Source organism: Onychomys torridus, chromosome 22, assembly GCF_903995425.1.
Source record: "Onychomys torridus chromosome 22, mOncTor1.1, whole genome shotgun sequence".
Lineage (NCBI taxonomy): Eukaryota > Metazoa > Chordata > Mammalia > Rodentia > Cricetidae > Onychomys > Onychomys torridus.
The window spans coordinates 39,707,463-39,733,474 of NC_050464.1; the positions used below are offsets into that span (position 1 = coordinate 39,707,463).

Below are 26,012 nucleotides of genomic sequence, written 5' to 3' on the forward strand. Positions count from 1 at the left end.
CCAAAACCATCATCACCATCACCATCATCATCATCACCACCACCATCATTATCAAAGCTAGATGGACCAGGCACAGTGGCACACACATTTAATCCTAGCACTTGGGAGGCAGAGGCAGGTGAATCTGTGAGTTCAAGACCAGCCTGGTCAACAGAGTGATTCCAGGACAGCCAGGCCTACACAGACCCATTTTTGAACAAACAGTAACAAAATCAACAAACAAATAAAAACCAGGATGAAAGATCTAGCTCAGTGGCAGAGCACTCGCCTACGGGCCCTAGGTTTGATTCCCAGTAACGTACACACATACTCATACTGCATACACACACAGACACACACACTCATACCACACATATAACACTCATGCCACACACAGAGACATAGACACACACATATATATACACACACACTCACACTGCACCTTGGGCTGGATCTTTGTCAGGGACACCTCACAGGCTCCTCACTTTCATCTTAGCAGCTGGCCTTCCTCTGGGTCTCCTGTTGGAGCTGGGAATGGAGCTCATGACCTGCCTGGCGTGTGCGGGATCTGGGGTTTGATCTTCAGGGCAACCAAAAATGTCTAATTTTGATCTGTGTGCCTGATGTGAGTTGAATGCATTTTTAATGTTACTTTTTTTTTCCAAATGTGCTGTGAGGTCACCGCTGGACTCTGGGAACTCTGGCTCCTGTCTCTAGTCTCTGTGCTTTCATTTTATTTCATTTCTTAGACAGCCCATGATGCAGCCCAGGCTGGGCTTGAGTTCACTCTGTAACTTGGCTTCTAACTTACAGCAATCCTCCTGCCTCAGCCTCTTGAGCACTGAGGTAACAACTCTGCATCACTTTTAAATGTATGAAAAATATTTAATATTCTGTCTCTGCTGCAGCTGTGTGTGTGTGTGTATGTGTGTGTGTGTGTGTGTGTGTGTGTGTGTGTGTGTGTGTGTGAACTTGCGTGCAAGCATGCACATGCTCACAAGAGCACATATGTCTGCTGCAATCCCAGCACTCTAGGCACTGAGGCAGGAGGATTATGAGTTCAAGGCCAGCCTGGGTTATATCACGAGACCCGGTCTCACAAGAATACGTCTTCGTTATGCAAAGTGAAAAATAGCTTTCCCAGGAAACAAAGAAAGAAATCAAACTCTGGAGTAAGCTGTGGGAGGTGGGGGCTGGGGGCGGTTCGTGGGGTCAGCGTCCCTTTCTTCCCTCTCCCGCCCGCAGCCGGAGCTACTGGACCTGTACACAGTGAACCTGCACCGCATTGAGAAAGACGTGCAGAGGTGTGACCGGAGCTACTGGTATTTCACAGCCACCAACCTGGAGAAGCTGAGGAACATCATGTGCAGGTGGTGGGGCGAGATAGGGAGGAGGGAGGGGAGGGAGGAGGGAGGAGGGGGAGGGTCAGCGCAGGGAATGGAGATGAGATTGGGGGACAAGGGGGGGTAATAAAGCAGACAGGATATAGGGAAAGGGAAGGGGGGCTGATGGACAGGATAGGGGAATAGGGGATGAGAAGGAGGGATGGGAGGATGAAAGGAGGGGATGTGTGAGAGATGGGGTGATTGACATGATAGTGGATGGGGGGATGGGAAGACGGAAGTGACAGGGGATAAGGATGGGACAATGTGGGGAAAGTGGGGGCTGTAGAAATCCAGCTGAAGCTTTGGCTCCTGTGGCTGATACCACGCTGATCAGGAGTTTTATTTTATTCATAGTACCAGTAATAATGTAGGACAAATCCAAAGTCAGGGTCAGAGAGGGAACAGAGGCACTCATGCTTCTTGTAGCCCAGCTCCCTCTACACTTACATGTCCAGGATCCCCTGCCTGAGAAATGGCGCCGCCCACAGTGGGCTGGGTCTTCCTGCATCGGATTAATGTATAACCAAGACAGTTCCCTGCCCTCTGCTAGACAGGCCCACGGCCACCTAGCATGATGTAGACGACCCTGTACTGAGACTCCCTTCTCAATGTGACAGAACTATCGCACTGACTTTGGAGGCGTCCTTTGACACTCTGTGCCTCGGTCTCCTCACCTGAGACTCACTTCACGTGCTCATTTTAAGGTTTAAAGGTTCAAGGTGCCTACAGGGCTGAGGAGGTTGTCCAGGCCCAGCCGGTCAAAGCTATTATTCACAGGGACTGATCCAAATTCCTGGCACCAGAGGGAACCGGTAGGGCAAATCCCTAGAGACTTTAATGAGTCACTTATTTGTGCAAAGTGAATACCTCCACGTAGCCAGAGAAGAGGCGATTGAAGAGGATGTGTGAGGCTAGAGGAGGAGCTGAAGATACTGACCTCATGCACCCATGCATCACCCTGGGGGGGCGGGGCACTTGCAGAGCCCTGTGCTCTATGATGGCCTCGTGGACAGGGTCACCCTGTGGGCTGCACCTAGGATGAGTGGTGACACTGAGGATGGGCACCAGGCTGAGGGATGGAGGACCAGATGGGAGAAAGGAGCAGGGAGAGTTTGGAAAAGCAGGCTGGAAGGGGGCAGGCTGTGTGGGGATGCAGGCTGAGGGGGGGATGCAGGCTGAGTGGGGATGCAGGCTGTGTGGGGATGCAGGCTGAGGGGGGATGCAGGCTGAGGGGGGAATGCAGGCTGGGGGGGATGCAGGCTGTGTGGGGATGCAGGCTGTGTGGGGATGCAGGCTGAGGGGGGATACAGGCTGTGTAGTGATGCAGGCTGCATGGGGATGCAGGTTGCGTGGGGATGCAGGGTGTGTAGTGATGCAGGCTGAGTGGGGATGCAGGCTGAGTGGGGATGCAGGCCTAGGGGGGATGCAGGCTTACGGGGATTCAGGCTGTGTAGGGATGCAGGCTGAGTGGGGATGCAGGCTGAGTGGGGATGCAGGCTGTGATGAACTCCTTGTGCCCTGTTTCTTCTGCAGCTACATCTGGCAGCACATTGAGATTGGCTATGTCCAGGGCATGTGTGACCTTCTGGCCCCGCTGCTGGTCATCCTGGATGATGGTGAGTGTGTCCCTCCTGCCCTATGGGAGAGGAAGGGTCAGCCTCCCTTGTGTCTCCATGGACTGGGTCAGGACAGGTGCACAACCTGGTGAACGTATCCCAAACCCAGTAGCACGAGATGTCTGTGTGTCCCAAAGTGCACTGCACTGAGGCCCACCATGAATAGGCACAAAGAAAAGCCTGATCCAGATGGCTATGGTCCCTGGTATGAGCTCTACCAAACAGTGTAAGATCAAAGAGTAACTCTTCACAAGCTCTTCCAAAGAAGAAGAAGAGGAGGAGGAGGAGGAGGAGGAGGAGGAGGAGGAGGAGGAGGAGAAGAAGAAGAAGAAGAAGAAGAAGAAGAAGAAGAAGAAGAAGAAGAAGAAGAAGAATCAACAAACAAACTCAATCCAACAAGATACAAAGATTTATACAGCATGACCAAGCAGGGTTTATCCCAGAACCACAAGGACAGTTCAATATCTAAGCATTCATCAATGTAAGCTAGCGCCTGAACATAAAAGATGGGCAGAGTGTGGTAGCCATGCCTGTGGTCCCAGCACTCTGGAGGTAGAGACAAGAGGATGAGAGGCTCAAACTCATCTTTGACCAAGGTGAATTTAAGACAAGGATGGGCTACATGAAGCCCTGTCTCAAAATTTAAAAGGAAAATGGAAAAAAAGGGGGGGGGGAGAACTGGAAAGGAATTAAAATTATCTATGAGGTGTCCTGGTCCTGGATGACTTTGGATGAAAATCCAAAGAATAAGAAAACAGAACACATGAGTCCATTGGGGCTGTAGAATGTAAGCAGAAATCTTGTTTCTACACAGCTGAGCTGGACAATCCCAAGGTGAAGTTATGGCGAGTCCATGTGTAACGTCTCCTGAAGAAGTGTTTTCAATACCTCTGAAGGGCGTGGCTTATATATCTTCTAATATCGAACACCACCAAAACATTGTTAGTCAAAGGAGAGTAAACATAAAGAGTGGAGGACATCCCCCATCACCGCGGGAAGGCTTGGTGTTGGCGAGGAGCATTGTCCTCTGTACCATGTACAGACTCTGGAAAGCCCTGTCAAAGTGCCCAGCAATGGTGGCAGGATGGCTCAGTGGGTAAAAGCATTGCCACCAAGCTTGATGACCTGAGTTTGGGGACTCACATGGTGAAAGGAGAGAACTGAGTCACACACACACACACACACACACACACACACACACAGAGAGAGAGAGAGAGAGAGAGAGAGAGAGAGAGAGAGAGAGAGAGAGAGAGACAGACAGACAGACAGAGACAGACAGACAGATAGACAGACAGACAGAGCTTTGGTGCCTCTACCAGGGCCTGCAAACAGGTTCTGGGCTGCAAATCAGAGTCCAGAAAGGAGGGTTCGCAGTCGACACTGCTGACTGAGCGGATTTCAGAGTCAGTTCAACTCCACAAGCTCAGTCATTTCAAGGTACCAGCTGCTGCCATGACAGGAAACACATGTGCAAAAGATGGAAGACCCCTGCCTCATGTGCCAGTCACGAGAAACTCGCTTGAACTTGATCCCAGAAAGAACCAAAGTGGTAAAACTCCTAGAAGAAAACTTTCAGGTAAATGCTTGTGACTTTGCTGGGGCGGTCGATGCCAAGAAATGAGACCAGCATCATTGATGTGAAATCTTCTGGAGACTGTTTGCTTGTGGTCAGGAAGCAAAAGCTGGTCCATGGGGGGCCAAGGCTGGCAGCCAAACTTGTTAAGCGTAAGAGTCTCCCAGGTGGTCCTGGTTTTGAGGGTGTAAAGGAGTCAGAGCAGTGGAGATGTGGCATTGTGAGAGATGGTAGTCAGCAGCACATCAGGGTGATCATAATCCTGATCCATGTGCTGGCACTAGGGGTGATGGGCTGCCAGACTATAAAGACGTCCACTGCTCACAGTTTCTGTAATCTATCCTGACCTTTTTAAACCTGAGTGGGACCCATCGTCCATCGCCCTTGAGGAACTTCCCAATAACACCATTCTCCCCTGAGTTAGTAAGAGAAACTAGAAAAACTACCAAGTTTTTCAAGTGCAGCCTAGTATGACTCAAGTTTCTACACGGCAGGACTTCTCAGAGCCTTTGGTGTCTGAGGTTCTGTTTATTTTTATTTTGCTGTATGAGTGGTTTGTTTGCATGTGTGTCTGTGCACCACGTGCCTATAGAGGAGGCCAGAAGAAGGTGACTGAGCCCTTGGAACTGGAGTTACAGATGATTGTGAGATGCCATGTGGGTGCTGGGACTCAAACCCGAGTCCTCTGGAGGAGCAGCCAATGCTCTTAACCACTGAGCTATCTCTCTGGTCCCTACTTTCTTAATATATGTAAATAGTCTAAGCAGCATCCGCCAAAGGAGTTTGTTCTTCTTTACCTGGCATCAGCCAAAGCCCTTGCTATGTCCACAATTGTTTGGTTTTTTTTTTTTTTTTTAAGTATTTTTTTTTTTATTGTATGTACATCGGTGTTATGCCTGCATGTATGTCTGTGTGAGGGTGTTGGGTTCCCTGGAACTAGAGTTACAGACAGTTGTGAGCCACTATGTGGGTGCTGGGAATTGAACCCTGGGTCCTCAGAATTGAACCTGGGTCCTCTGGGAGAGCAGTCAGTGCCCTTAACCCCTGAGCCAGCTCTTCAGCCCCCAACAGTTGCTTTTGAGCACAGTGACTTCCAGACTTGAGAATTCCATGAATTGATAGAATTTCTGAAGGAAAGAATTATGGAAATCAACAAGGCGGTGTGGGCTTCATGTCACAACCAGTGGGGGCCCATCAGAGGAGTGTCTGTGTCTGTTAGAGGCTGTGCCTCCCAACACCTCTAAGGAGAGATCTGTGACACACTGAGGGCTGTTGAGCATCCGAGGGAGTGGCCTCCGCTGGTCTTCCCTGCCCACCTGCTTCTCACATGGCCGTGGACTCTGCTCTACACGGTCTCTTTGGGAGCCGAAGTGCCTGAGGCCGTGGCCTGGCTAACCCTCTGTCTTGTGCCGTCCCCAGAGGCCCTGGCCTTTAGCTGCTTCACGGAGCTCATGAAGAGGATGAACCAAAACTTCCCCCATGGAGGTGCCATGGACACGCACTTTGCCAACATGAGGTCCCTGATCCAGGTAGGACCCGGGGACCTCCCGCTCTGACGTTAGGGGAGACAGAGCGTGCAGCCGAATAATTTAAGATTGAGTGGTGTGCGGGCTGAGGGTGTGGCACAGGTGGTGGCGTGCTTGCACACTCAAACTCCTAGCTAATAGTATGATCCCTCGTGACTTTTTCAGGCATCCTTACTTTGATTTTATCCTCCTCTTCCTGTGTTCATCTCCCACCCCCGTCCTTCCCGAAGTGGAGGCCTGCATCTTCCCCACCTCCTTCAGATCACGTGTGCCCCTCTGTTCCCCTCTCTGTTGCTCCCTGACTCCCACTGCACCCCAGCAGTGGTCCCCTTTTCACTTTACCTGCTCTGCAATGACTTGAAGCCATGGACTCGCATCTGGAGATTTGGAGCAAAGAGAGTCAGATGAGAGAACACACCATGTTTGTCTTTCTGAGTCTGGGTTACCTCACTTAATACAATCTTCTAGTGCCATCCACTTAACCTTCAAAACTCATTGGACCCTTATTCTTTAGAGCCGAAACCTATTCCCCTGTATGTATTAGCACTTTGTCAACCTCCGTTTGTCCGTTGAAGGACGTTAGGTTGCTTCATCTCCTGGCCATTGTGAACAGAGGAGCAGTGAACTCTGGAGTAGGGTGCTGAGTGCTCCACCAAATATTTTGGATACAAAAGGTTGAAGAAACAGGATGACTTAGTGACTGCTGCCAAGCCCAGCAGCTATAGTCTGATCAGTTAAGCTCAGAAGGTACAAGGAGAGAGTTTGACTCATTGTCCTCTGACCTACACACACACACACACACACACACACACACACACACACACACCCCACGTAGCAGGAATCCTAAAAGTTCTTATTAATAAGATCAAACCTGAGCCAGGTATTGGGGTGAATGCTGCAAGATCAGAGAAGTAGAACAAGCCACAGCTTCCTCACCTGGCCAGTTCCTCAGCTGATCCTGTTTCCTCAGACTGGAAGCCTCTGAGTCCTCATCTGAATGGATCTCAGCTGAACTGCTGCTAGAAGCCTAAAAGCTTAACTAGCCAAATGCTTCTAGTTTCTGGTCCTCACGCCTTATATATCTTTCTGTTTTTGCCATCACTCCCTGGGATTAAAGGCTCACTTCTTGGGATTAAAGGCGTGTGTCACCAAGCCTGGCTGTTTCCAGTGTGGTCTTGAACTCACAGAGATCCAAAGGGATTTCTATCTCTGGAATGCTAGGATTAAAGGCGTGTGCTACCACTGCCTATCCTCTATGTTTAAAATTGTGGCTGTTCTGTTCTCTGACCCCAGGTAAGTTTATTAGGGTGCACAATATTTTGGGGAACACAATACCACCTCACACACACACACACACACACAAGAGAGAGAGAGACAGAGACAGAGACAGAGACAGAAGCCAAGAGAGATAGAGAGAGACAGAGAGACAGAGACAGACAGACAGAGACAGACAGACAGAGACTGCTAGAGATGTGGCTCAGCACAAGGAAAAGGACCAGAGTTCGGATCCCCAGCACCTTGTAAAAGCCGAGCATGGTGGTGTGCTTTGTCGACCCAGTGCTGGGAAGCAGAGGCAGCAGCTGTGCAATTCTGCATTCCCAGCAGCCCTGCGTGAGGGTGCTGTTTACTCTGAATCCTTGCCGACACTTGTTACTGCCTGCCACTTTGATCTTAGCCATCCCAGTGTGTGTGAGCCTGTCGAGTTGTTCTAACTGGCTTTCCCTGATCGTGAGCCAGCCCCACGCTGGCTGCTGTCAATCCTCCTTGGAGAGAAGTCTGTATGCACCCTTTTGCTCACTGTTGACGGGACCTGAGAGCCGACTGGTGTGCACAGTGGGCGTGCAGCACAGTGGGTGTGCAGAGTGGACAGTGGATCTCTGCCGTGCCCTCTGGCCCAGCCCTTTCCCAGGGGGCTGACGTCCTGCCCTCCCTCCACCAGATCCTGGACTCGGAGCTCTTCGAGCTGATGCATCAGAATGGGGACTATACCCACTTCTACTTCTGCTACCGCTGGTTCCTGCTGGATTTCAAGCGAGGTACAGACTGCCACCTGCGGGCTTGTCCCCAGAGTCCTTACAGTAGAATTTCTGCGGTGGTTATGATGGGGAAGTGAAGAGGACACGGAAGTGAAAGGCATGGGGCAAAGGTGGCAGAAGAGAGAACATTTACTCAGATCTGTCTGTCCATCTTGGCACCTGCCTTATCGCAAAATGACTACGAAGTAGGAGCCATAAAATCCCTGTTTCGGGGCTTGGGAGATGATATCTCAGTCAATAAAGTGCCTGAACAAGCATGTTCAGATCCCAGCACCCACATAAAAAGCCAGGCATGGAGGCTGGTGAGATGGTAAAGGCACCGAGATGGATGACCTGAGTTTGATCTTTGGAATCCATTTGGTTAAAAGAGAGAACCCACTCAAGCAAGTTGTCCTCTGACCTCCACACATGTGCTGTGCTGTGTGTCTCCCAATTTAATAATGGAAAAAATTTAGGAAAGCCAAGTGCAGCCATGCAGGTGGCATGTCTGTGATTCAGTGCTGGGGAGGCAGATGCAAGGGAGGCAGATACAAGTTGGCCACAAGAGCTTGCCGGCCAGCCAGCCCAGCTAGCCCAGCCAAATCGGTGAGCTCTGGGCTCCATGAGGCCAGCCAGCCTAGCCAAATTGATGAGCTCTGGGCTCCATGAGGCAGAGGTCAATAAAGGAGGACATTGACATCAGCATCTCGCCTCCACAACAGACATGTACACACATGTACACACGAACACACACACACACACACACACACACACACACACACACACACGTTCTGTTTCATAGATGAGGAAACTTAAGAAGTCACATATGGAGCTAGGAATAGGGAGGGAAGCCAGGGCCCAAGCTTGGTTCCACCCATCTCTGGGGCCAAGTCCCTCCCAACTGCCTTCCTGCTCAGCAGAGACCAAGAACTCTTCAGTTGAGGGGACTTCAAGCGTATTTCACGATGGATAGAGAAGGGATGTCACCTCTGAATGCATGCCATTGTGCAAACCTGGGGTGGGGCTGGGAACACTTGATCTGTGTGGTGGCGTTAACCACCTGCCCCACGCTGTGCAGTACCATTGACCACCTCATCTCTGGTCCTTTACTGTGACCAGCAGGCCCCATGCAAAGTTGAGGTGTGGAGAAGCTGGAAAAGGACAGCACCAGCCTGCAGCCCCTGGCTGATTAGTGAAGGATTGGGATCCAATGCCAGCTTATTGGACCTGGTAGTCTTGCTCTTAAGGCAGAGGTTCTCAACATGTGGGGCGTGACCCCTATGGGGTTGACAGACCCTTTTACAGGGGTCACCTAAACCATCTGAAAACATATTTCCAATGGGCTTAGGAACTAGAGAAGCCGTCTCAATCCAGGCGCTGATGTTGGCTGTTTGAGCATACTGTTGCAAAATGTAGTTTACTGTTGTTACATTAAGACTGCTACCCATGCTGCGTGGTGCTTCAAGATAAAATTTCATATATTTGTAGTTAGAAATAAATATTTCACAATATATAATTACATATTGTTTTTGTGATTAATCACTATGCTTTAATTATTTTCAATTTGCATGTTCAATATATATCCTGTATATCAGGTATTTACATCACGACGTATAACAGTAGCAAAGTTATAGTTATGTAGTAGCAGCTAAAATAGTTTTATGGATGGGTGTCACCACACCCTGAGGAACTGTACTAGAGGGTTGCAGCATTAGGAAGGTTGAGAACCACTGTCTTCATGGCTCTTCCTTCGCCCTGAGGCAGCAGCCAGCCTGCCTATGTACTCAGTCACTAAGAGCCACACATAAACACTGCTGAAGGAGAGGAAAGACAGAAGTAGTGGGCAGGGCAGAGACAGGTCCATGGCAATCAAACCCACACATGCTCAGATTCCTTACACAGGCACCTTAGACCAAGTCCATAGATGGGGAAACGTGGGCTTTGAGGGTCAGATGGCAGGACCTGGGTATCCTGTGTCCCAGCCTGAGGTCTGCCTGCTGCATGAGCACAGGGCTGGTCTGGGACTGTCACCTAGGCAAGTGAGACACTTGTGCATGGAGGACTGGCCTTGCACCCTGTCCTGGACCAGATCCTATGCTCATGTGTGTCATGTCCCGCAGAGCTGGTCTACGATGACGTTTTCTCCGTGTGGGAGACTATCTGGGCAGCTAAGCACGTGTCCTCCGCCCACTATGTGCTGTTCATCGCGCTGGCCCTGGTGGAGGTCTACCGAGACATCATCCTGGAGAACAACATGGACTTCACAGACATCATCAAGTTCTTCAATGGTACCAAGGGGCAGGACTGGGGGCGGAACTGGGAGGTGGGGCTCCCCAGGTATGGGGCTCCAGATGCCAGCAGCTTGACAGGCCCCAATCATTCCCCTGCCTCCACCCTGCTGCCTCCACAGCTCACCAGGGCATGCACATAACACTTGAGTGTTGGGACCTGAACCTATGTTCTCTGCTTGCATAGCAAATGCCCTTACCCACTAGCCTCTCCCCAGTCCTGTGTCCCCTTAGTGCTATATCAAGGGACCGGCTGGGATCTCAACATGTTCCAGATGTTTTTCTCCATGCTGAGGTTCGGGGGGGGGGGCAGCATCTGGCTCTGCCACTAGTTAGCTGTGCCCAGTGACAAGGTAATACCCTACCTGTGAATATCTACTTCATCCATGAAATATCATGGTCTGCCCCACAGGAGATCGTGGGTAGGAAAGCGGGTGGAGGGATGCTCTTGGAGTGGCAAGGAAAAGGTGCTTAGAGTTTGGTCCCAGTGGGCCACCAGGTGTGGCCTTGTCTAAATGATGTCATGTTCTGGGCCTCAGTTCTTCAGGGGAAAAATGCTGCAAACACCTCTTACCTCAAGGGAAGTCCTGAGAATTAATAACGAGATATGGAAAAGCCCTTCACAAGTACCTATCCCCATGAGGGGCCCAATAAACAAGGCAATTGCTGGTGTTATTGCCACTTAAAGAGTAATTAAATGTTGAAAACTAGGGCTGATTTGCAGCTCCATCATAGAGCACTGGCAAACACTAGGCTCTGGGCTTCATCCCTGACATCTCACCCCAAAACTTAAAGACTAAAGGAGGTTCTAGAAGAAGAAAACCACCTGTGACCCACCTCAGAAACATTGCTAGATCTCTTTCAAGTCAGATTTTTCTTTTGGAGTAATTTGGATTTTAGTCATCTACTAAAAAATTTAAATTAGGACTTTTCTTTTTTTTTTTTTTTTTTTTTTTTTAATTTACCAGGAAAGTTACAGATATGGAACCGAGTGGTAGTGTCATTTCCTAGTTTCCTGCATTTCTGTTTCTGGAATGTTCACCACCAAAACTAAGAATTAAGATTGACACACTTCGTGAGTTTCACGGGCACCAGAAACCGACCAGGAAGCCACCAGAGATCCCGTGCAGTTGTTAAACAAACAAACCCCTGGGCTGAGGGTGTGATTCAGCTGATTACACACTCTGTGTGTGTGTGTGTGTGTGTGTGTGTGTGTGTGTGTGTGTGCAGCCTAGCACCACCACACCCGTACAAACCAGGTGTGGCAATGCACACCTGCAATTCCCGCCCTGAAGATAAAGGCCAGAAGATTGGAAATATCTATTTTCATTATTCTGTCATCAGGCACAGAAGGTTTTGGTTGTTTCCATTTCTAGCAGCAACAACTGTGCTCATCACTGAAGAAAGTCAGGACAGGAACTCAAGCAGGGCAGGAACCTGGAGGCAGGAGCTGATGCAGAGGCCATGGAGGGGTGCTGCTCACTGGCTTGCTCAGCCTGTTTTCTCATAGAACCCAGGACCTGGAATCACCCACAATGGGCTGGGCCCTCCCCCATTGTGGTGGTTTGAAAGAAAATGGCCTCCAAAGGGAGTGGTAATATTAGGATTACCTTTGTTGGAGGAGGTGTGGCCTTGTTGGGGGAAGTATGTCGGGGTAGGGATGGGCTTTGAGGTCTCCTATGCTCCAGCTACTCCCAGTGTCACAATCCACTTCCTGATGCCTTCTGATCAAAATGTAGCCAGCAACATGTCTGCCTTCACACCACCACGCTGCCCACCACGATGAAAATGGACTGAACCTCTGAACTGTAAGCTGCCACCCCAATTGAATGTTTTCCTTCATAAGAATTGCTGTGGCCATGGTGTCTCTTCACAGCAATAGAAACCCTAAAACACCTGTCCATCACTAATTAAGAAAATGCCCTACAGGCTTGCCTACAGCCTGGTCTTATGGAGGCATTTTCTCAGTCGAGGACGACTGTAGCTTGTATCAAGTTGACATAAAAGTATCCAGCACAAGGTCTTTGATCCATTTGAAGTTGGTTTGGTCAGGATGGTTGATATGGGTCTATTTCATTCTTCTGCATATGGACACCCAGTTCTCCCAGGGACGTGGACTGAAGACACTCTTTTCTCCGGTGTATGCTTTTGAGTCTTTGTCAATTATTACATGGCTGGAGTTATTTGTAGTCATACCTGTGTTTTCTGTTTTGTTCCATTAGTTTCATGTCTTTTTTAAAAAAACTGTTTTTATTACTGTGGCTTGGTAACATAGTCTAAAACCTGAATGTTAATGCCCCCAGCATTGTTCGTTCTGATCTGGGTTGCTTTGGCTATCCAGGGACTTTGTGGTTCCTTGTGGGTTTTAGAATGTTTCTTTCTATTTTTGTGAAGAATGAGATGAGGATTTGGATTGGCATTTCACTGAATCTGTAATTGCTCTTGATAGAGGTGTCGTTATTACAGTGTCGATTCTACTAACCCAAGAGCACGGGGGCGGAAGTCTTTCTGTTTTCTGGGGTCGTTCTCAATCTTTCTTCAGAAGTTTAAAGAGTTCTGTTGTAGAGGTCCTTCACCTGTTCGGTTAGGTTTATTCGAGGATATTTGACTTTCTTGGAGGCTGTTGTCAGGGGGAGTGTGTCCATCACCTCTTTCAGCGTATTTGCTGTTGTTGTATAGGAAGGCTACTGATGCTGTAAGTTCATTAGGTATCCTGACACATTGCTGAAAGTGTTGATCATTTCTAGAAGTTTTGTGGTAGGATATTTAGCATCTCTTATATACAGTACCATTTCATCTACAAATAGGAATAGTTTGACTTCTTTTTTTGTTTGTTTGTTTTTTGAGACAGGGTTTCTCTGTGTAGCCCTGGCTGTCCTGGAACTCACTCTGTAGACCAGGCTGGCCTCAAACTCACAGAGATCCACCTGCCTTTATATCCCAAGTGTTGGGATTCAAGGGGTGCGCCACCACCACTGCCTAGCTTAGTTTGGCCTCTTTAGTTTGTATCCATTTACTTTCCTTCTCTGGACTCTTGCCCCAGCTATTGCTTAAAGTACATATTGAAAAAGAGTGGGGAAGCCGGGTGGTGATGGCGCATGCCTTTTATCCCAGCACTTGGGAGGCAGAGGCAGAGGCAGGTGGATCTCTGTGAGTTCGAGGCCAGCTGGGCTACAGAGTGAGTTCCAGGAAAGGTGCAAAGCTACACAGAGAAACCCTGTCTCAAAAAATCAAGAAAAGAAAAAGGAAGGAGGAGGAGGAGAAGGAGAAGGAGTAGGAGAAGAAAAGAAGAAGAAGAAGAAGAAGAAGAAGAAGAAGAAGAAGAAGAAGAAGAAGAAGAAGAAACAGAGTAGGAGCAGTGGACAGTGCTCTCCTTCCAGATTTCAATGGGGTGGCTTTGAGTTTTTCTCCTCTTAGGATGATGTTGGCCATGGGTCTCTCCTGTATAGCCTTTATCATGGAGAGACGTGTCCCCTGAGTCCTGCTCTCTCTAGGACTTTTATCATGACGATATTTTAGGTTCTGTGAAAGGCTATTTCTGAGGACCAGAATATCTGCTGTGAGATTGTGTCTTCTGATAGGGGAGCTGCACCCATGAAATCTAAAAGGATTGGTCACCTACACAAGACCTGTGACAGCACCTGTTGACAAGCCAGCAAGGACCAGTGAAAACTCACAAGGCCCCCACCTCTAGATGAAGAGTTACGGGCAATCAACGGTGGCTGGGAGAGAATCCGTCTTCCCCAGGGATGAGCCCCCCTGTTAGGTTACCCAATCTCAAATGATCATCCCTAAACACATATGGATATAAATGGACCCAGCAGGAAGTACTTATATGCACACACATAGGCACACACATATGTAACCATAATTATTCTTAGCCATGAATTGAAAGGAACTGGGGGGTTCATAGGAGGAATTGTGGGGGGAAAGCAAGAGGTAGAAATTATGTAAATATAGTACTCATGTATGAAATCCTCAAAAAACTCAATTAAATTTGAAAACAGAACTTCAACTGATCAGAAGTTCAAGGTCCTCATCAACTACACAGTGGATTCAGGGCCAGCCTGAATAATGTAGGGCTGTCCTAACCCTCCACTTATTGACCCGTTCTTTCCCAAGGCTGTTTATTTTCCGTTGTTACCATCACAGAACCCAGTTGTATCTTCTTTTTCCAAAAATTACCACATGTGATTCTTTTTCAGGGCTGCACTATACACCCCGAGTAACTACCCTGTCATTTACTAAGCATCCTTTCTTGTTGCACATCTTGCTCGTTTCAGTTTGAAAGTATGATGGAGCACCCAAAACATTCCACACCTCAGCCCAATGCTCCTGCCTCAACACCCCCAAGTTCCCAAACTTCCTCAGTCCAAGGCATCTGTAACTTTTCTGCAATATGCACCCCATGTAAGCCAAAGTTCCCAGTGGTAAGGAGTGAGGTCCAAATCGTGTGACACCTTTGTCCTGTGCTCAACACTCAGAAACTATTTGCCACAAACGACCTGAAGGAAACCCCATTTCCCTTCATCCCTCACTTAGTGCAATCACTGGTTGTAGAATATACACACTTATCAGGCCATGCACGGCTTTGCACGCCTCATGATGAGGTTACACCTGCCCCTCCTCCCCCGTTTCCTGCTTCCTTGAGACTTTCACATAGTCCTTGCTTTTTTATCCCAGCAATGTGTGTGGAGCTGACAGCTGCTGAGTGTTGCCAAGGTCCCCTCCAAATGCTCCACAGCCCACAGTGTCCCTGAGTTTACTAAGAACCCTAGGGGTACCTCAGCATCTGCTTTAGGAACTGTGGTCTTAGCTCTCTCTCTCTTTTTGAAATGATTTCTCCGTGATAAAGTCAACCTTCCAGTTATCCCGCTGTGTGCAAAGCTTTGACGATCTCAGTGTGATCTTGTGTGGCTCTTGATGTTTCTTCCCCTCATCTCCACCGTCCATGGCTTTCTTCTTCCCCACAGCATCTTGAAGAATCTACCACCGGCTTTATACTACCTTTTATTTTTGAGACAAAGTCTTGCTATGTATCCCAGGCTGGCCTCCATCTCTCAATCCTCCTGTCTCAGCTGCCCCAGTGCTGGGATTACAGGTGTGCACTGCTGTGCCTGGCCTGACACGGACTTTGTGAAGTATTCACAGACATTCTGTCTTTGGGGAAGGGTGGAAGACACAGCCTTCTCGTAGCACACTCTGAGCCAACATCACGTCTTTATGTTTCCATGGTAATGTCATGCAGCGGCTTCCTGTTGCAACCCTCATTTTTAGAGCTGGGGAAGCTGGAGATGCATGCCTCCTTTCAGAGTCAATCTGTGTAGTAGAAACACCCTAGAGTTCACACCAGGAGCCAGAGGCATCTCAGGCTGGGACTGACCCACAAGGCCGCTCACAAGTGTTGTCTTCTCTTGCAGAAATGGCTGAGCGGCACAATGCAAAGCAGATCCTGCAGCTGGCCCGGGACCTCGTGCACAAAGTGCAGATTCTGATCGAGAACAAGTGAGGGCCGCAGCAGCCAGGCATCCCTGCTGTCGCCCATCCCTTCCCTCCTGCAGCCCAGCACAACAAGGTCCTGTGTCTGTGGACCAGTGCGGACTTCTGTACAGAGAGCCAGACTCTTGACCTTGGCCGTTGGGCAGTGGGGTAGAGAAGAGCCCTGCTCAGCCTTACGTTTTCCTGTTTGACCAAAGATTGCCCAAGACTGGGATTTCCCCCTCTTGGGAGATGGGGTTGTGAGTAAGTACAAGTGGTCTCTGGGCCTGTTGTCCCTCTTCTGTCCCGTTCCTTCCTCATCTGTATAGGAGACCTCTGGGGCTTCCTCTGCACCTGGCAAGGAAGCGCCTCTGGAGGTGTTCCAGAACATTCCTGCCAGGCTAACTTGGAGCAAGGGTCCCCTTAGGCGTTACTCACGTTTGAATGTCTTTGAGCATCATCTCTGACTTCAAACCACCGTATATCACCTGTATCATCTCCCAAGGTGACCCAAATGTCCCTGCACAGAAGATGTGCCCCACCAGAGAACCACTGGGGGAGGGGCTACCAGCTATCCCTGTCCGTTCTCTTCACGCTGAGGTCTGTTCCATGGCCCTGTCAGAAGCACACAGCTTCCTACAGCCCTGCTGGAGTCAGATCTCACTCCATGTGTTTTCTGACTTCTCTCTGCCCACTGCCAGGAGACTCTTTTTTTAGGAAGGCATCCTGTGAGTGCCCTGGAGATCCAAGGCGGGAGGTAGGAACTCCTGAGAGCCCGACCCTTACTACCCTTCCCTAAGGGAGACCTCACAGCCATCACCTGTGGGCCTGGGCCCGGAAACCTGCAGATGTGTGTGTTTGTGGAAGTCTGCAGATGTGTGTGTTTGTGGAAGCCCTGCTCAGGTACACTAGTCTTCTCTAAGCACTTTGTTCTCTCGGGACAGAGGAGGAATGAGCCAGGGGTTAGCCCGTGGTGGGATTGGTCTGTGTTCCGTGATGGTGAGCTGGGACCAGGGGTGGGTCTGAGAATGGTTCCTCTACACCTTCATACCAAGACCCACTGATCCACACACTGACCCCGAATGAGCTTTTGGACCTGCTCACTGTCCCTCAGTAGAGAGGTCTGGGGTCCAGCAGAAGTCAGGAGTCATAACGGAATCTCATCCCCAGGACCTACATACAGCCTCTGGGGCAATCAAGGAAGAGCAAGTAAGAGTTCATAGGGAGGAGATATGAGTGGTTTGAAACATCTCCAGGGGATGCCTTGAGCCCCTCTGCAGGCTTGTGATGTCCTCTCTCATCAGCCCTTCTGAGTCAAAATCTTTGCCCTCCACCCAGCGGGTAGGGTGGACAGAGAGAGCCCTGAATGGACAGCCCACTTGTGCCCAGGGCAGCAGGAAGGGAGGCCACCCGGTGACAACAGTCACCTCCCAGCCAGACCCCCAGCTTCCCACGATGGGAGGAGAAAGGGTCGTCCCATAAAAGTTGATTTTGCCACAGGGCTGCTGGCACCAAGGGTAATATTTTAGCACAGCCGGGTCCAGACCTCCTGACCCTTATTTATTTTTGTAACTGGCCAGTGTGGAGTCTAGCACAAGATCTCCCTCCGACCCCCATCGTGCCTCCCGAGCACGTGTGCTTGTGGTTCTGAGTGCCTCGTATTTATTCCACTTACCAGCTGATGTCTGTGTGTCGTGTTTTCTCCTGGAGTCGGGCCTTGGGGGAGTGTCCCCCTGCCCAAGGAGTTCTTTTTAGTGTTGCCGAAGTGTCTTGTAAGTGTTTACTGAAGAGGTGACTCTATTCAGAGCAAATATAGCTGAGTGAAAAACTTAAGTGTGTGGGTCTGGTTATTTTCCTGTTTCTTTGTTGTTTTGTTTTTGTTTTGACAAGGTCTCACTGTGTAGCCCTAGCAGGCCTGGAACTTGTTATCTAGAGCACACTGACCTTGAACACAAGAGATTCCTTTGCCTTTGCTTCCCAAGTACTGGGATTAATGGCATGTGCCACTCCACACAGCATTTATGGGGTGTGAGAGCGTGGACAAGGTTTCATATAGCCCAGGCTAGCCTTGGCCTTCCTTTCCAGCAGAGACTGGCTGAGGCTGGGTTTGAACTTCTGATTCCCGCTAAGTGCTGTGATTATAGGCAGGCACTATCTCATCTGGGAGGCCCTCACCTTCTCATGTCAGCATGGTGGCACCAGTTACCTTTCCTCCCTGTCCTCTCCCAGGGGAGGTCCCAGTAGAAGGAGGGATGGCCAAAGAAGGGCACTGGGAGGGGGTGCTGTCCATCTCTGACCTTGGCAGACACTCTTCTCCAGTCAGATGACCAAGGAGGTTCTCCCTGATCCCGAACCTACGGTGTCATCCCTCATGTCCAAGTCCCTCACTGGGCGTGATTCTGCACACCTCCAGAGGCACAGTGCCCTGCACCCCTCCAGAGGCACAATGTCCTACATACCACCCAAGGCACAATGTCCTACATACCACCCAAGGCACAGTGTCCTTACACCAACTCACTTTTAAAACCCACAAAGAGGAAGCCAGAACTTTTGGCACAGGCAGCAGAAAACTGTGAGAATGGTTATTTGAAATACTCTCTCTCAGCAGAGACTTTGAGCCCAGAGCCCTCTGCCCCTTCCTTTGTAAAGCAAAGTCACTCACCCCCTAGCCACAGGACTGGCTCCCACAGTTACCCTCAAGGACATGCCCCCCAGTGATCTAAACACCTCCCTCTTGAACCTGTCTCTTTAAGGATTCATCACCTCCTCCTCACACTGAGCTGGCAGCATTTAAAATTCAAACTAGGACATCCAGGAAGAGAGGCCAGCTGTGGGCAGCTTAGTGAGCTAAATGCTTACTAAATAACCCAAGGACCTGAGTTTGGTCTCCAGGACCCATGTAAAAATGCTAGGTGTGGGGGCTGGAGAGATGGCTCAGAGGTTAAGAGCACCAACTGCCCTTCCAGAGGTCCTGAGTTCAATTCTCAGCAACCACATGGTGGCTCACAGCCATCTGTAATGAGATCTGGCGCCCTCTTCTGGCGTGCAAGCAAACACACAGACAGAACACTATATACATAATAAATAAATCTTTGAAAAAAAAATACCTTAAAAAAAAAAAGCTAGGTGTGGCACTACACATCTGGAATGCCAGTGCTGGAGAAATGGGAGATGGAGGAATCCAGTGGCTCCCTGGCCAACCAGCCCTGCCTGCCATTGAGATTCACTGTCTCAAAACAGGTGGATGGTGTGTAAACTGACTATGTGACCACTCCATGGTATGGGAAGGGTGTGTTGTTAGATGTGAGGGAGAGATCAGTCAGAGGCATCAGGAAGAGCCCAGAGCAGAGGAAGAAGTAGGCTGAACATAGCCAACCAACTGGACATGGCTGGGGCTGTCTGCAAGAGATGGGAAATAACAGGGGTAGAGGACAGAGAAAACACAGATTAGCAGGAGCACAGTGGGTAGTTAGAATAGCTACGCTATGAGAAGGGTGAGTAGCCAGGGGAGGGAAGGGCCAGGAGACTGTTGTAGGAGCTTTGAAATATATAACAAGTGCCTGTGAGTATGGACTGAGGGAGCCTGGAGGCTGGCACAGACCTTGACTGTGCCGATAGGTGCTACGGTTAATAATCCACTAACTGGAGAGCCATATGTCTCTTTTGTCAGAGGTAAGGGCAATGACATGTTTTAGTAAAGGGGAACCAGCTTCACGGGTTCCTAAGGAATTCTGGCTTTGACCTAACCACCAGGAAGCCTCCTGTAGCCCAGGATGAGCTCGTTTCTGGATATTTGGACTTCCCTTTGGAGTTCAGGGACTTGGGGTTTCCTTCGGACCTGTCAGATGGTACCCAAGGAACAGCACTCCAGGCTGACTTCTGGCCTCACACGTGTGTGCTCCACACTAGAACACACACACACACACACACACACACACACACACACATACACACACACACACACACACACACACACACACACACACACATACGGGCGGGGGGGGGAGGGGTGGGGGGAGAGAAAGGATGTGAGAAGCGTTGAAGATACACTCAAGTCCAATGAGGATCATGTTCCAAGATGTAAAAGAGGGTTGGAAATAGGGGTGACTTTCTCATAATGCCAACTGAACTGGGATCGTCTGTCCCTGTCTACCCTCTGGAGACTTCGAACCCCAGCTCTACTGCTGCTGAACAGGACGACCCTCCAAGCCATCCACCACCATCTTCATCAGGTCAGCTGTGTCCATTTGCAAAGATCATCCCAGCAGGGCTTGTGCACTGCTGACCTGAAAACTAAGGTTCACACCATATCCCCAGCAAAGAAAAGAGAGCAAAGAATGCTGGTGCTCAGCCCCCTCTCTCCTTTTTACACACTGCAGGATCCCAGCCCAGGGAATGGTGCCAACCAGTGTGGGCAGCTTGTCCCTCCTCATTTTCTGCAGACAAGGCAGTCTCCCACAGGCCTGTCCAGAGGTCTGTCCAGAGGTGATTCTAGAGCCTGTCAAGTGGATGACAGATTAGTGGTCTCAGGGGGTTTAATTGTTGGTTAGTTTTACTCTTTTTTGGGGGGCCATCACCCAGCTCCCAAATAAATACACACATGGAGGCTTATTCTTAACTATAAATGTCTGTCTTAGCTTGGCTTGTTTCTTGCTAGCTTTTGTTTTTTTATTTTATAATTTGATTTAATTTTACATATCAGCCACAAGATGCCCCTGTCCTCCCTCCTCCCGCCTGCCTCCCCACCCACCCCCCATTCCCATTTCCTCCAGGGCAAGGACTCCCCTGGGGATTCAGCTCAGCTGGGTAGATTCAGTCCAGGCAGGTCCACTCCCCTCCTCCCTTCACCCAGGCTGAGCAAAGTGTCCCCTGCATAAGCCCCAGGCTCCAAACAGCCAGCTCATGCACCAAGGACAGGTTCGGGTCCCACTGCCTGGGTGTCTCCCAAACAGTTCAAGCTAATCGACTGTCTCACTTATCCAGAGGGCCTGATCCCGTTGGGGACTCCTCAGCTATTGGTTCATAGTTCATGTGTTTCCACTAGTTTGGCTATTTGTCCCTGTGCTTTTTCCAATCATGGTCTCAACAATTCTCGCTCATACAATCCCTCCTCCATCTCACCGATTGGACTCCCAGAGCTCCACCTGGGACCTGGCCATGGATCTCTGCATCCGCTTCCGTCAGTCATTGGATGAGAGTTCTACCACGACAGTTAGGGTGTTTTCTTACCAGCTTTTCTTAACTTTTGCTTTTTCCGGAGCTGAGGACCAAACCCAGGGCCTTGTGCTTGCTAGGCAAGCACTCTACCACTGAGCTAAATCCTCAACCCAGCTTTTCTTAACTTTAAATTAATCCCATCTAGCTTTTTCCTTTGGGCTTTTACCATTTTCTATTTCTGTATACCTTTTGTTATTTCTTACTCCATGGCTTGCTATATAGCTGGGTGGCTGGCCCCTGATGTCCTCCTCCTTCTCTGGCTACTTCTTTTTTTTTTTTCCTCCCAGATCTCTCCTTCTGTGTCTTCTCTCTGCCTGCCAGCCCCACCTATCCTTTCTCCTGCCTTGCTATTGGCCATTCAGCTCTTTCTTAGACCATCAAGTGTTTTAGACAGGCACAGTAGCACAGCTTCACAGAGTTAAACAAATGCAACATAAACAAAAGTAACACACCTTATAATACTATTCTACAACAGTTTACTCTGGTCCACAGCGCCCATCGTGGCGGGGAGGTATGGCGACCAGAGTGAGAAGCTGCTAGTCACTCTGCATGCAGTCAGGAAGCAGAGGGAGATAAATGTCGGTGCTCAGTTCACCTTCTCACTCTTGCGCAGTTCGGAAACTTAACCCCCGGGATAGTGCTGTGCATTTAAGCTCATCTTTTCAGCCCAGTCAACCTAATTATCAAAGTCTCTCACTGGCATCCCTGAGGCTGCTTTCTGAGGTGATTCCTGGTCCTGTCAACTGGACAATCAACATAAAACATCACAGACAAGAAGTCTAGAGACAGGGCTGGAGAGATGGCTCAGTTAAGAGCACTGGCAGCTCTTCCAGGGGTTCTGAGTTCAATTCCCAGCACCCACATGGTGGCTCACAACCATCTGTAATGAGATCTGGCGCCCTCCTCTGGCATGCAGGCAAACATGCAGACAGAACACTATACATAATAAATAAATAAATCTTTAAAAAAAAAAATCTAGAGACAGACAGACAGGCAGACATCAGAAATAGATGGAAGGCCTCTGAGCTCCCAGAAACAGTAGGGTTTCCTCATCAGTGTTCTACTCATGTGGAGGGCAGGATGGATTCTGAGCCCCACTCGGCCGGGAGCAGCATCCTGTACCTGTACACAACAGATTCACTAAATAGCTCCTGGGAAATAAAGATGCTCAAGCTCCTCAAGCAAGGAGGGATTATAAGGGATGAGAGAAAACAAGTATTCACCCACGAAGAGGGTGTCAGATTAGATGGGTGTGGTGTGCACACCTTTGATCCCAGCACTCGGGAGGCAGAGGTAGATAGATCTCTGTGAGTTTGAGGCCAGCCTGGTCTACATAGAGAGTTCCAGGACAATCAGAGCTACATCATGAGACCCTGTCTCAAAACAACAAATAAACAAAAAAAGCGTCTTGGATTAGACGGCCATCTTTTCAGGGTCGCTCTGTGCACTTTCTATCCATACACTTAATTCTCACCCTAGTCCCCTTAGCTCTGTGAGCTGGGGACATGGTGACAGCACTTGTTTGCTGGGTTCTCTGTGCCAGGCATGCTCCATTTACATGTGGCAAATCAAAGTCCTCCGTAACAACTCCATTAAGTAGGTGTTAGGCCAACCTCCAATTTACCAAAGAATAAATGAGTCCAGAAAGGGAAAGTGATTTGCCTGAGGTCACACAGCATGGAAGCAGAGGAGGTGGGATTTGAACCTGAGGATGTAACAATTGTATACGACTGTAGAGTAGATGGTTCTTGTTTGTCTTTCGCTTTCCCTGAGTGACGCTCCTTTACTTATCCTGACATGAGAGTGATTCCCCGAGTGTCACTAGAGGAGGGGTGGCTGTCCTCTGGATGGAGGTCATTCGAGGCCATCTGATGACAACAAGCAGGCTGGTCAGGACCGCGTTGAAGATGGCAGTGGCGTAGCCCCAGCTCAGCTGGCATGTTCCGCTGTAGTACGTGCAGGAGCCTTCACAGACTTCTTTGGCTAATGGGGAAGCCAGAGTGGCTGGAAAAACCAGCAGACCTACAAGGGTGGAGACCGCTGGGGGCAGCAGAAAAGGAAAGTCAGTGTTTGGGCAAAGGCTTCTGGGATGACTTATCATTCCAGGACTCACCCCACACCCTGCCACTCCTTACCACTACATATCCATCCATCTATCCACCAGTCCATCCAACTATCAATTCATCCATCCTTCCATGCACCTACCCACCCACCCATCCACCTATCCACCCACTCATCCATCCATTATCCATCTATCCATCCATCCACCCACCCATCCATCCACCCACCCATCCATCCACCCATCCACCCACCTTCCCACCCTCCCACCCATCTATCTACCCATCCATCTACCCACCCACACATCCATCTACTCACCCATCCATCCATCCATCCATCCATCCATCCATCCATCCATCCATCCATCCATCCATCCATCCATCCAATCCATCCAACTATCAATGCATCCATCCTTCCAACCACCTACCCACCCATCTAACCATCTATTCATCTACCCACCTTCCTGCTCACCTACCCATCTATCCATCTTTCTGTGCATCCATCCATCGACCCATCTCTCCATCCACCCACTCTAGAGACTGAGGCCCACACACATCATGCCCAAGGTCCTAGGTTCCCTCCCTAGCACCATGCACACAGGAAATTGTGTTTCAGGGTTTCCGTGTTGTGCTTTGCAAATGTTCAAGTGAAAATCGACCCCCAGGAAAGAGCTCTATCAGAGAGTGATACTTTGTTTCTGCTCAGTTTGTCACCCCCCCACCCCCCCCCCCCCCACCCTCACTCCCCACCCTGTGCATCAGAGTAGAATTCTGGGGTGTCAAATTGCTATGTATCAAGGTGTATTCTTCCCACAGACTCTAAAAACCAAGAATCCATTACAAAATAAAGGCAAAAGGAACTCCCGTGGGGAGAGTAAGGCTAGAAATAAAATGAACAGACAGCTGGCGGGGGGTCCCACTGAGAAGAAGAGAGCAGCTCCCCGCTCGGAAGTAAGGTCCAAGCAGATTCCTGCAGAGAGGGGAGGGGACTGCGGCATGAGTGTGGGATTACAGCATCTGAGAGAAGCTGGCAGCTGGAAAGGTGAGGCCAGGCCCGGGAGGGCTGAGGCAGGAGAGAGAGACTTGGGTTTCCCTCCGCCTGCCATGGGAAGCCCTTGGAAGGTGGATAAGCCAGTCAGCTGGTTGGGTCTGGTTTCTCTCAGCTGGGCCTGTCTGTGAGGCTGGAGGGGCAGGGGAAGGACACGGAGGGGCAGGGGAAGGACATGGAGGGGCAGGGGAAGGACACGTATGCCAGGGCAGGAGAGGAAGTGGGAGCCTGAGCCTGTGGGGCCTTGTTATTCTGGCTTGGGTGGGAGGGGTAGAGGGTGAATTAGATGAGAGGCACCGTGGGGCTCAGGCCACCCCACCCAGAGGGTCCCAGTGAACTAGAGAAGAGCGACCCTTCTCCACTGAAGCAGAAGGGAAGCGAGGACTAGACCCCAGCGCCTTCTCAGCTCTTGATTGGGCAACCTTGGGTGGTGCACAGCATATCCACCCGCGAAGTGGTAGCTCTGGTAAACAAGGTACAGAATGGATGGACCAAAGAGAAACACAGGAGTAGACAGGACTAGATCAGCTAAGGCCAGGTGGGGGCAGCTTCATCATTGTGTGTCCTCCTATCCCCAAGTCCTGAATTGATGAAGGACAGGGGTAGTTGACAATCTCGGGGTTCACCTCCAAGATCTCAGCACTGTGTGGGGGAGTCTACCTGCTGCTGCCTGCACCATGGGTGTTGGACCAGGGCCCCTCCTGGGATACAACCTTCTTGGGGCCAGTGCCCAGGCCAGGAGGAGAAGAGCGCTAATGGCCAGCAGGACCCAGCCTCCCAGGAGCATTGCAGCCGAGACCTTCAGGCGACAGAAGAGAGAGGTGGGATGGGGCACATGGCAATTACTCCGCCTATTGCCCAGTGAGTCCCTGAAATGATCCCAACAGCTATGTGTTATTATAACCCCATTTTCCCTATAAATAAACAGAGATTGTAAGCCCTTTGCCTTAAGACACACAGCTAATCCAATAAACAGAAGCAGAATCCAGGTCAATGAACCACTACATCCTGCCGTTATTAAGCACTTGCTAGGATTGCCAGGAGGAGCCCCTAATCTGCAATGTCAGCTTTGCAATCAGTTTTGAAGGCTGTATAATATTCCTCCTAGGTGCTGGATTAAGTACCTGCTCATCACCCTCCCCACTGTTGATTGCCATGACATGTGTAACCATAACGACCTGAACACCTCATCTTTCATTTGGTAAACCCCACAGTGCTTAGAGTCATGTCGGGGTGTGCAGGTTGTATATTGCAGAGCCACCACAGATTTGCTTATTGATGACAGCGATTTCCTAGCAGGTGGCAGTATGGTGTCTTGAATAAGGTGATTTTTCCTGGCTTGCACAAAGGTTCTTGGGGGCTAAGAGCTACCTCTAGACAGAGTCACACCCTACTTGATGCCTGCAGAGCCCAAAGCTCAGAGGTGTAGCCCAGAAACCTATGCGAAGTTCTTTGGGTGTTTCTGATAGTTTCTGGGCTTAAGAACCTGTGTGCTCGCTCATACACTGGGACAGCCGGTGGTAAGCTAAGGACCCTCGGAGCCCACTCCTCAGGAGCCAGCAGCCCTGCGAGAGCTGTGTCTCACCTTCCAGGCCAAGCCAGGCATGTCCTTTGGGGACCCAAAGGTCACACAGCTCTGGTTCCAGTGGTCACCCTGTGGCCAGGAGCAGTATGTAAAGACACCATAGGAGAAGGAAGGGCTCTGGAACCAGACAGGGGAGACCAGGCTGAGGCCGGACATGCCTGTGAGGGAGAGTCCTAGGGCAGCCCACACGCCGACCTCCATCAGGGATGTGGCTGATCTAGGGGTCAAGATAAGGTGAGAGGTGA

The 26,012-nt window shown here is 50.0% G+C and overlaps 2 protein-coding genes across 2 annotated transcripts in view; one reads left to right on the forward strand and one right to left on the reverse strand.

Annotated features, from left to right (window-relative positions):
* Positions 1–17,693, forward strand: part of Sgsm1 (small G protein signaling modulator 1) — a 70,408-nt gene extending 52,715 nt beyond the window's left edge. Inside the window, exons 23-28 of the mRNA XM_036171674.1 lie at positions 1,225–1,349; positions 2,898–2,980; positions 5,973–6,082; positions 8,019–8,115; positions 10,215–10,382; positions 15,803–17,693. Coding sequence (XP_036027567.1) covers positions 1,225–1,349; positions 2,898–2,980; positions 5,973–6,082; positions 8,019–8,115; positions 10,215–10,382; positions 15,803–15,891 — 672 coding nt within the window. The 3' untranslated portion in view covers positions 15,892–17,693. The remainder of the gene's footprint in view (positions 1–1,224; positions 1,350–2,897; positions 2,981–5,972; positions 6,083–8,018; positions 8,116–10,214; positions 10,383–15,802) is intronic.
* A 5,167-nt stretch (positions 17,694–22,860) lies between these two features.
* Positions 22,861–25,968, reverse strand: Tmem211 (transmembrane protein 211). Its single transcript, XM_036171675.1, has 3 exons — positions 25,768–25,968; positions 24,843–24,981; positions 22,861–23,117 (listed from the first exon to the last, which is right to left on the reverse strand). Exons 1-3 carry the CDS (start codon positions 25,966–25,968, stop codon positions 22,861–22,863), a joined length of 597 nt encoding a protein of 198 aa, XP_036027568.1.
* Between the last annotated feature and the right edge of the window lie 44 nt (positions 25,969–26,012).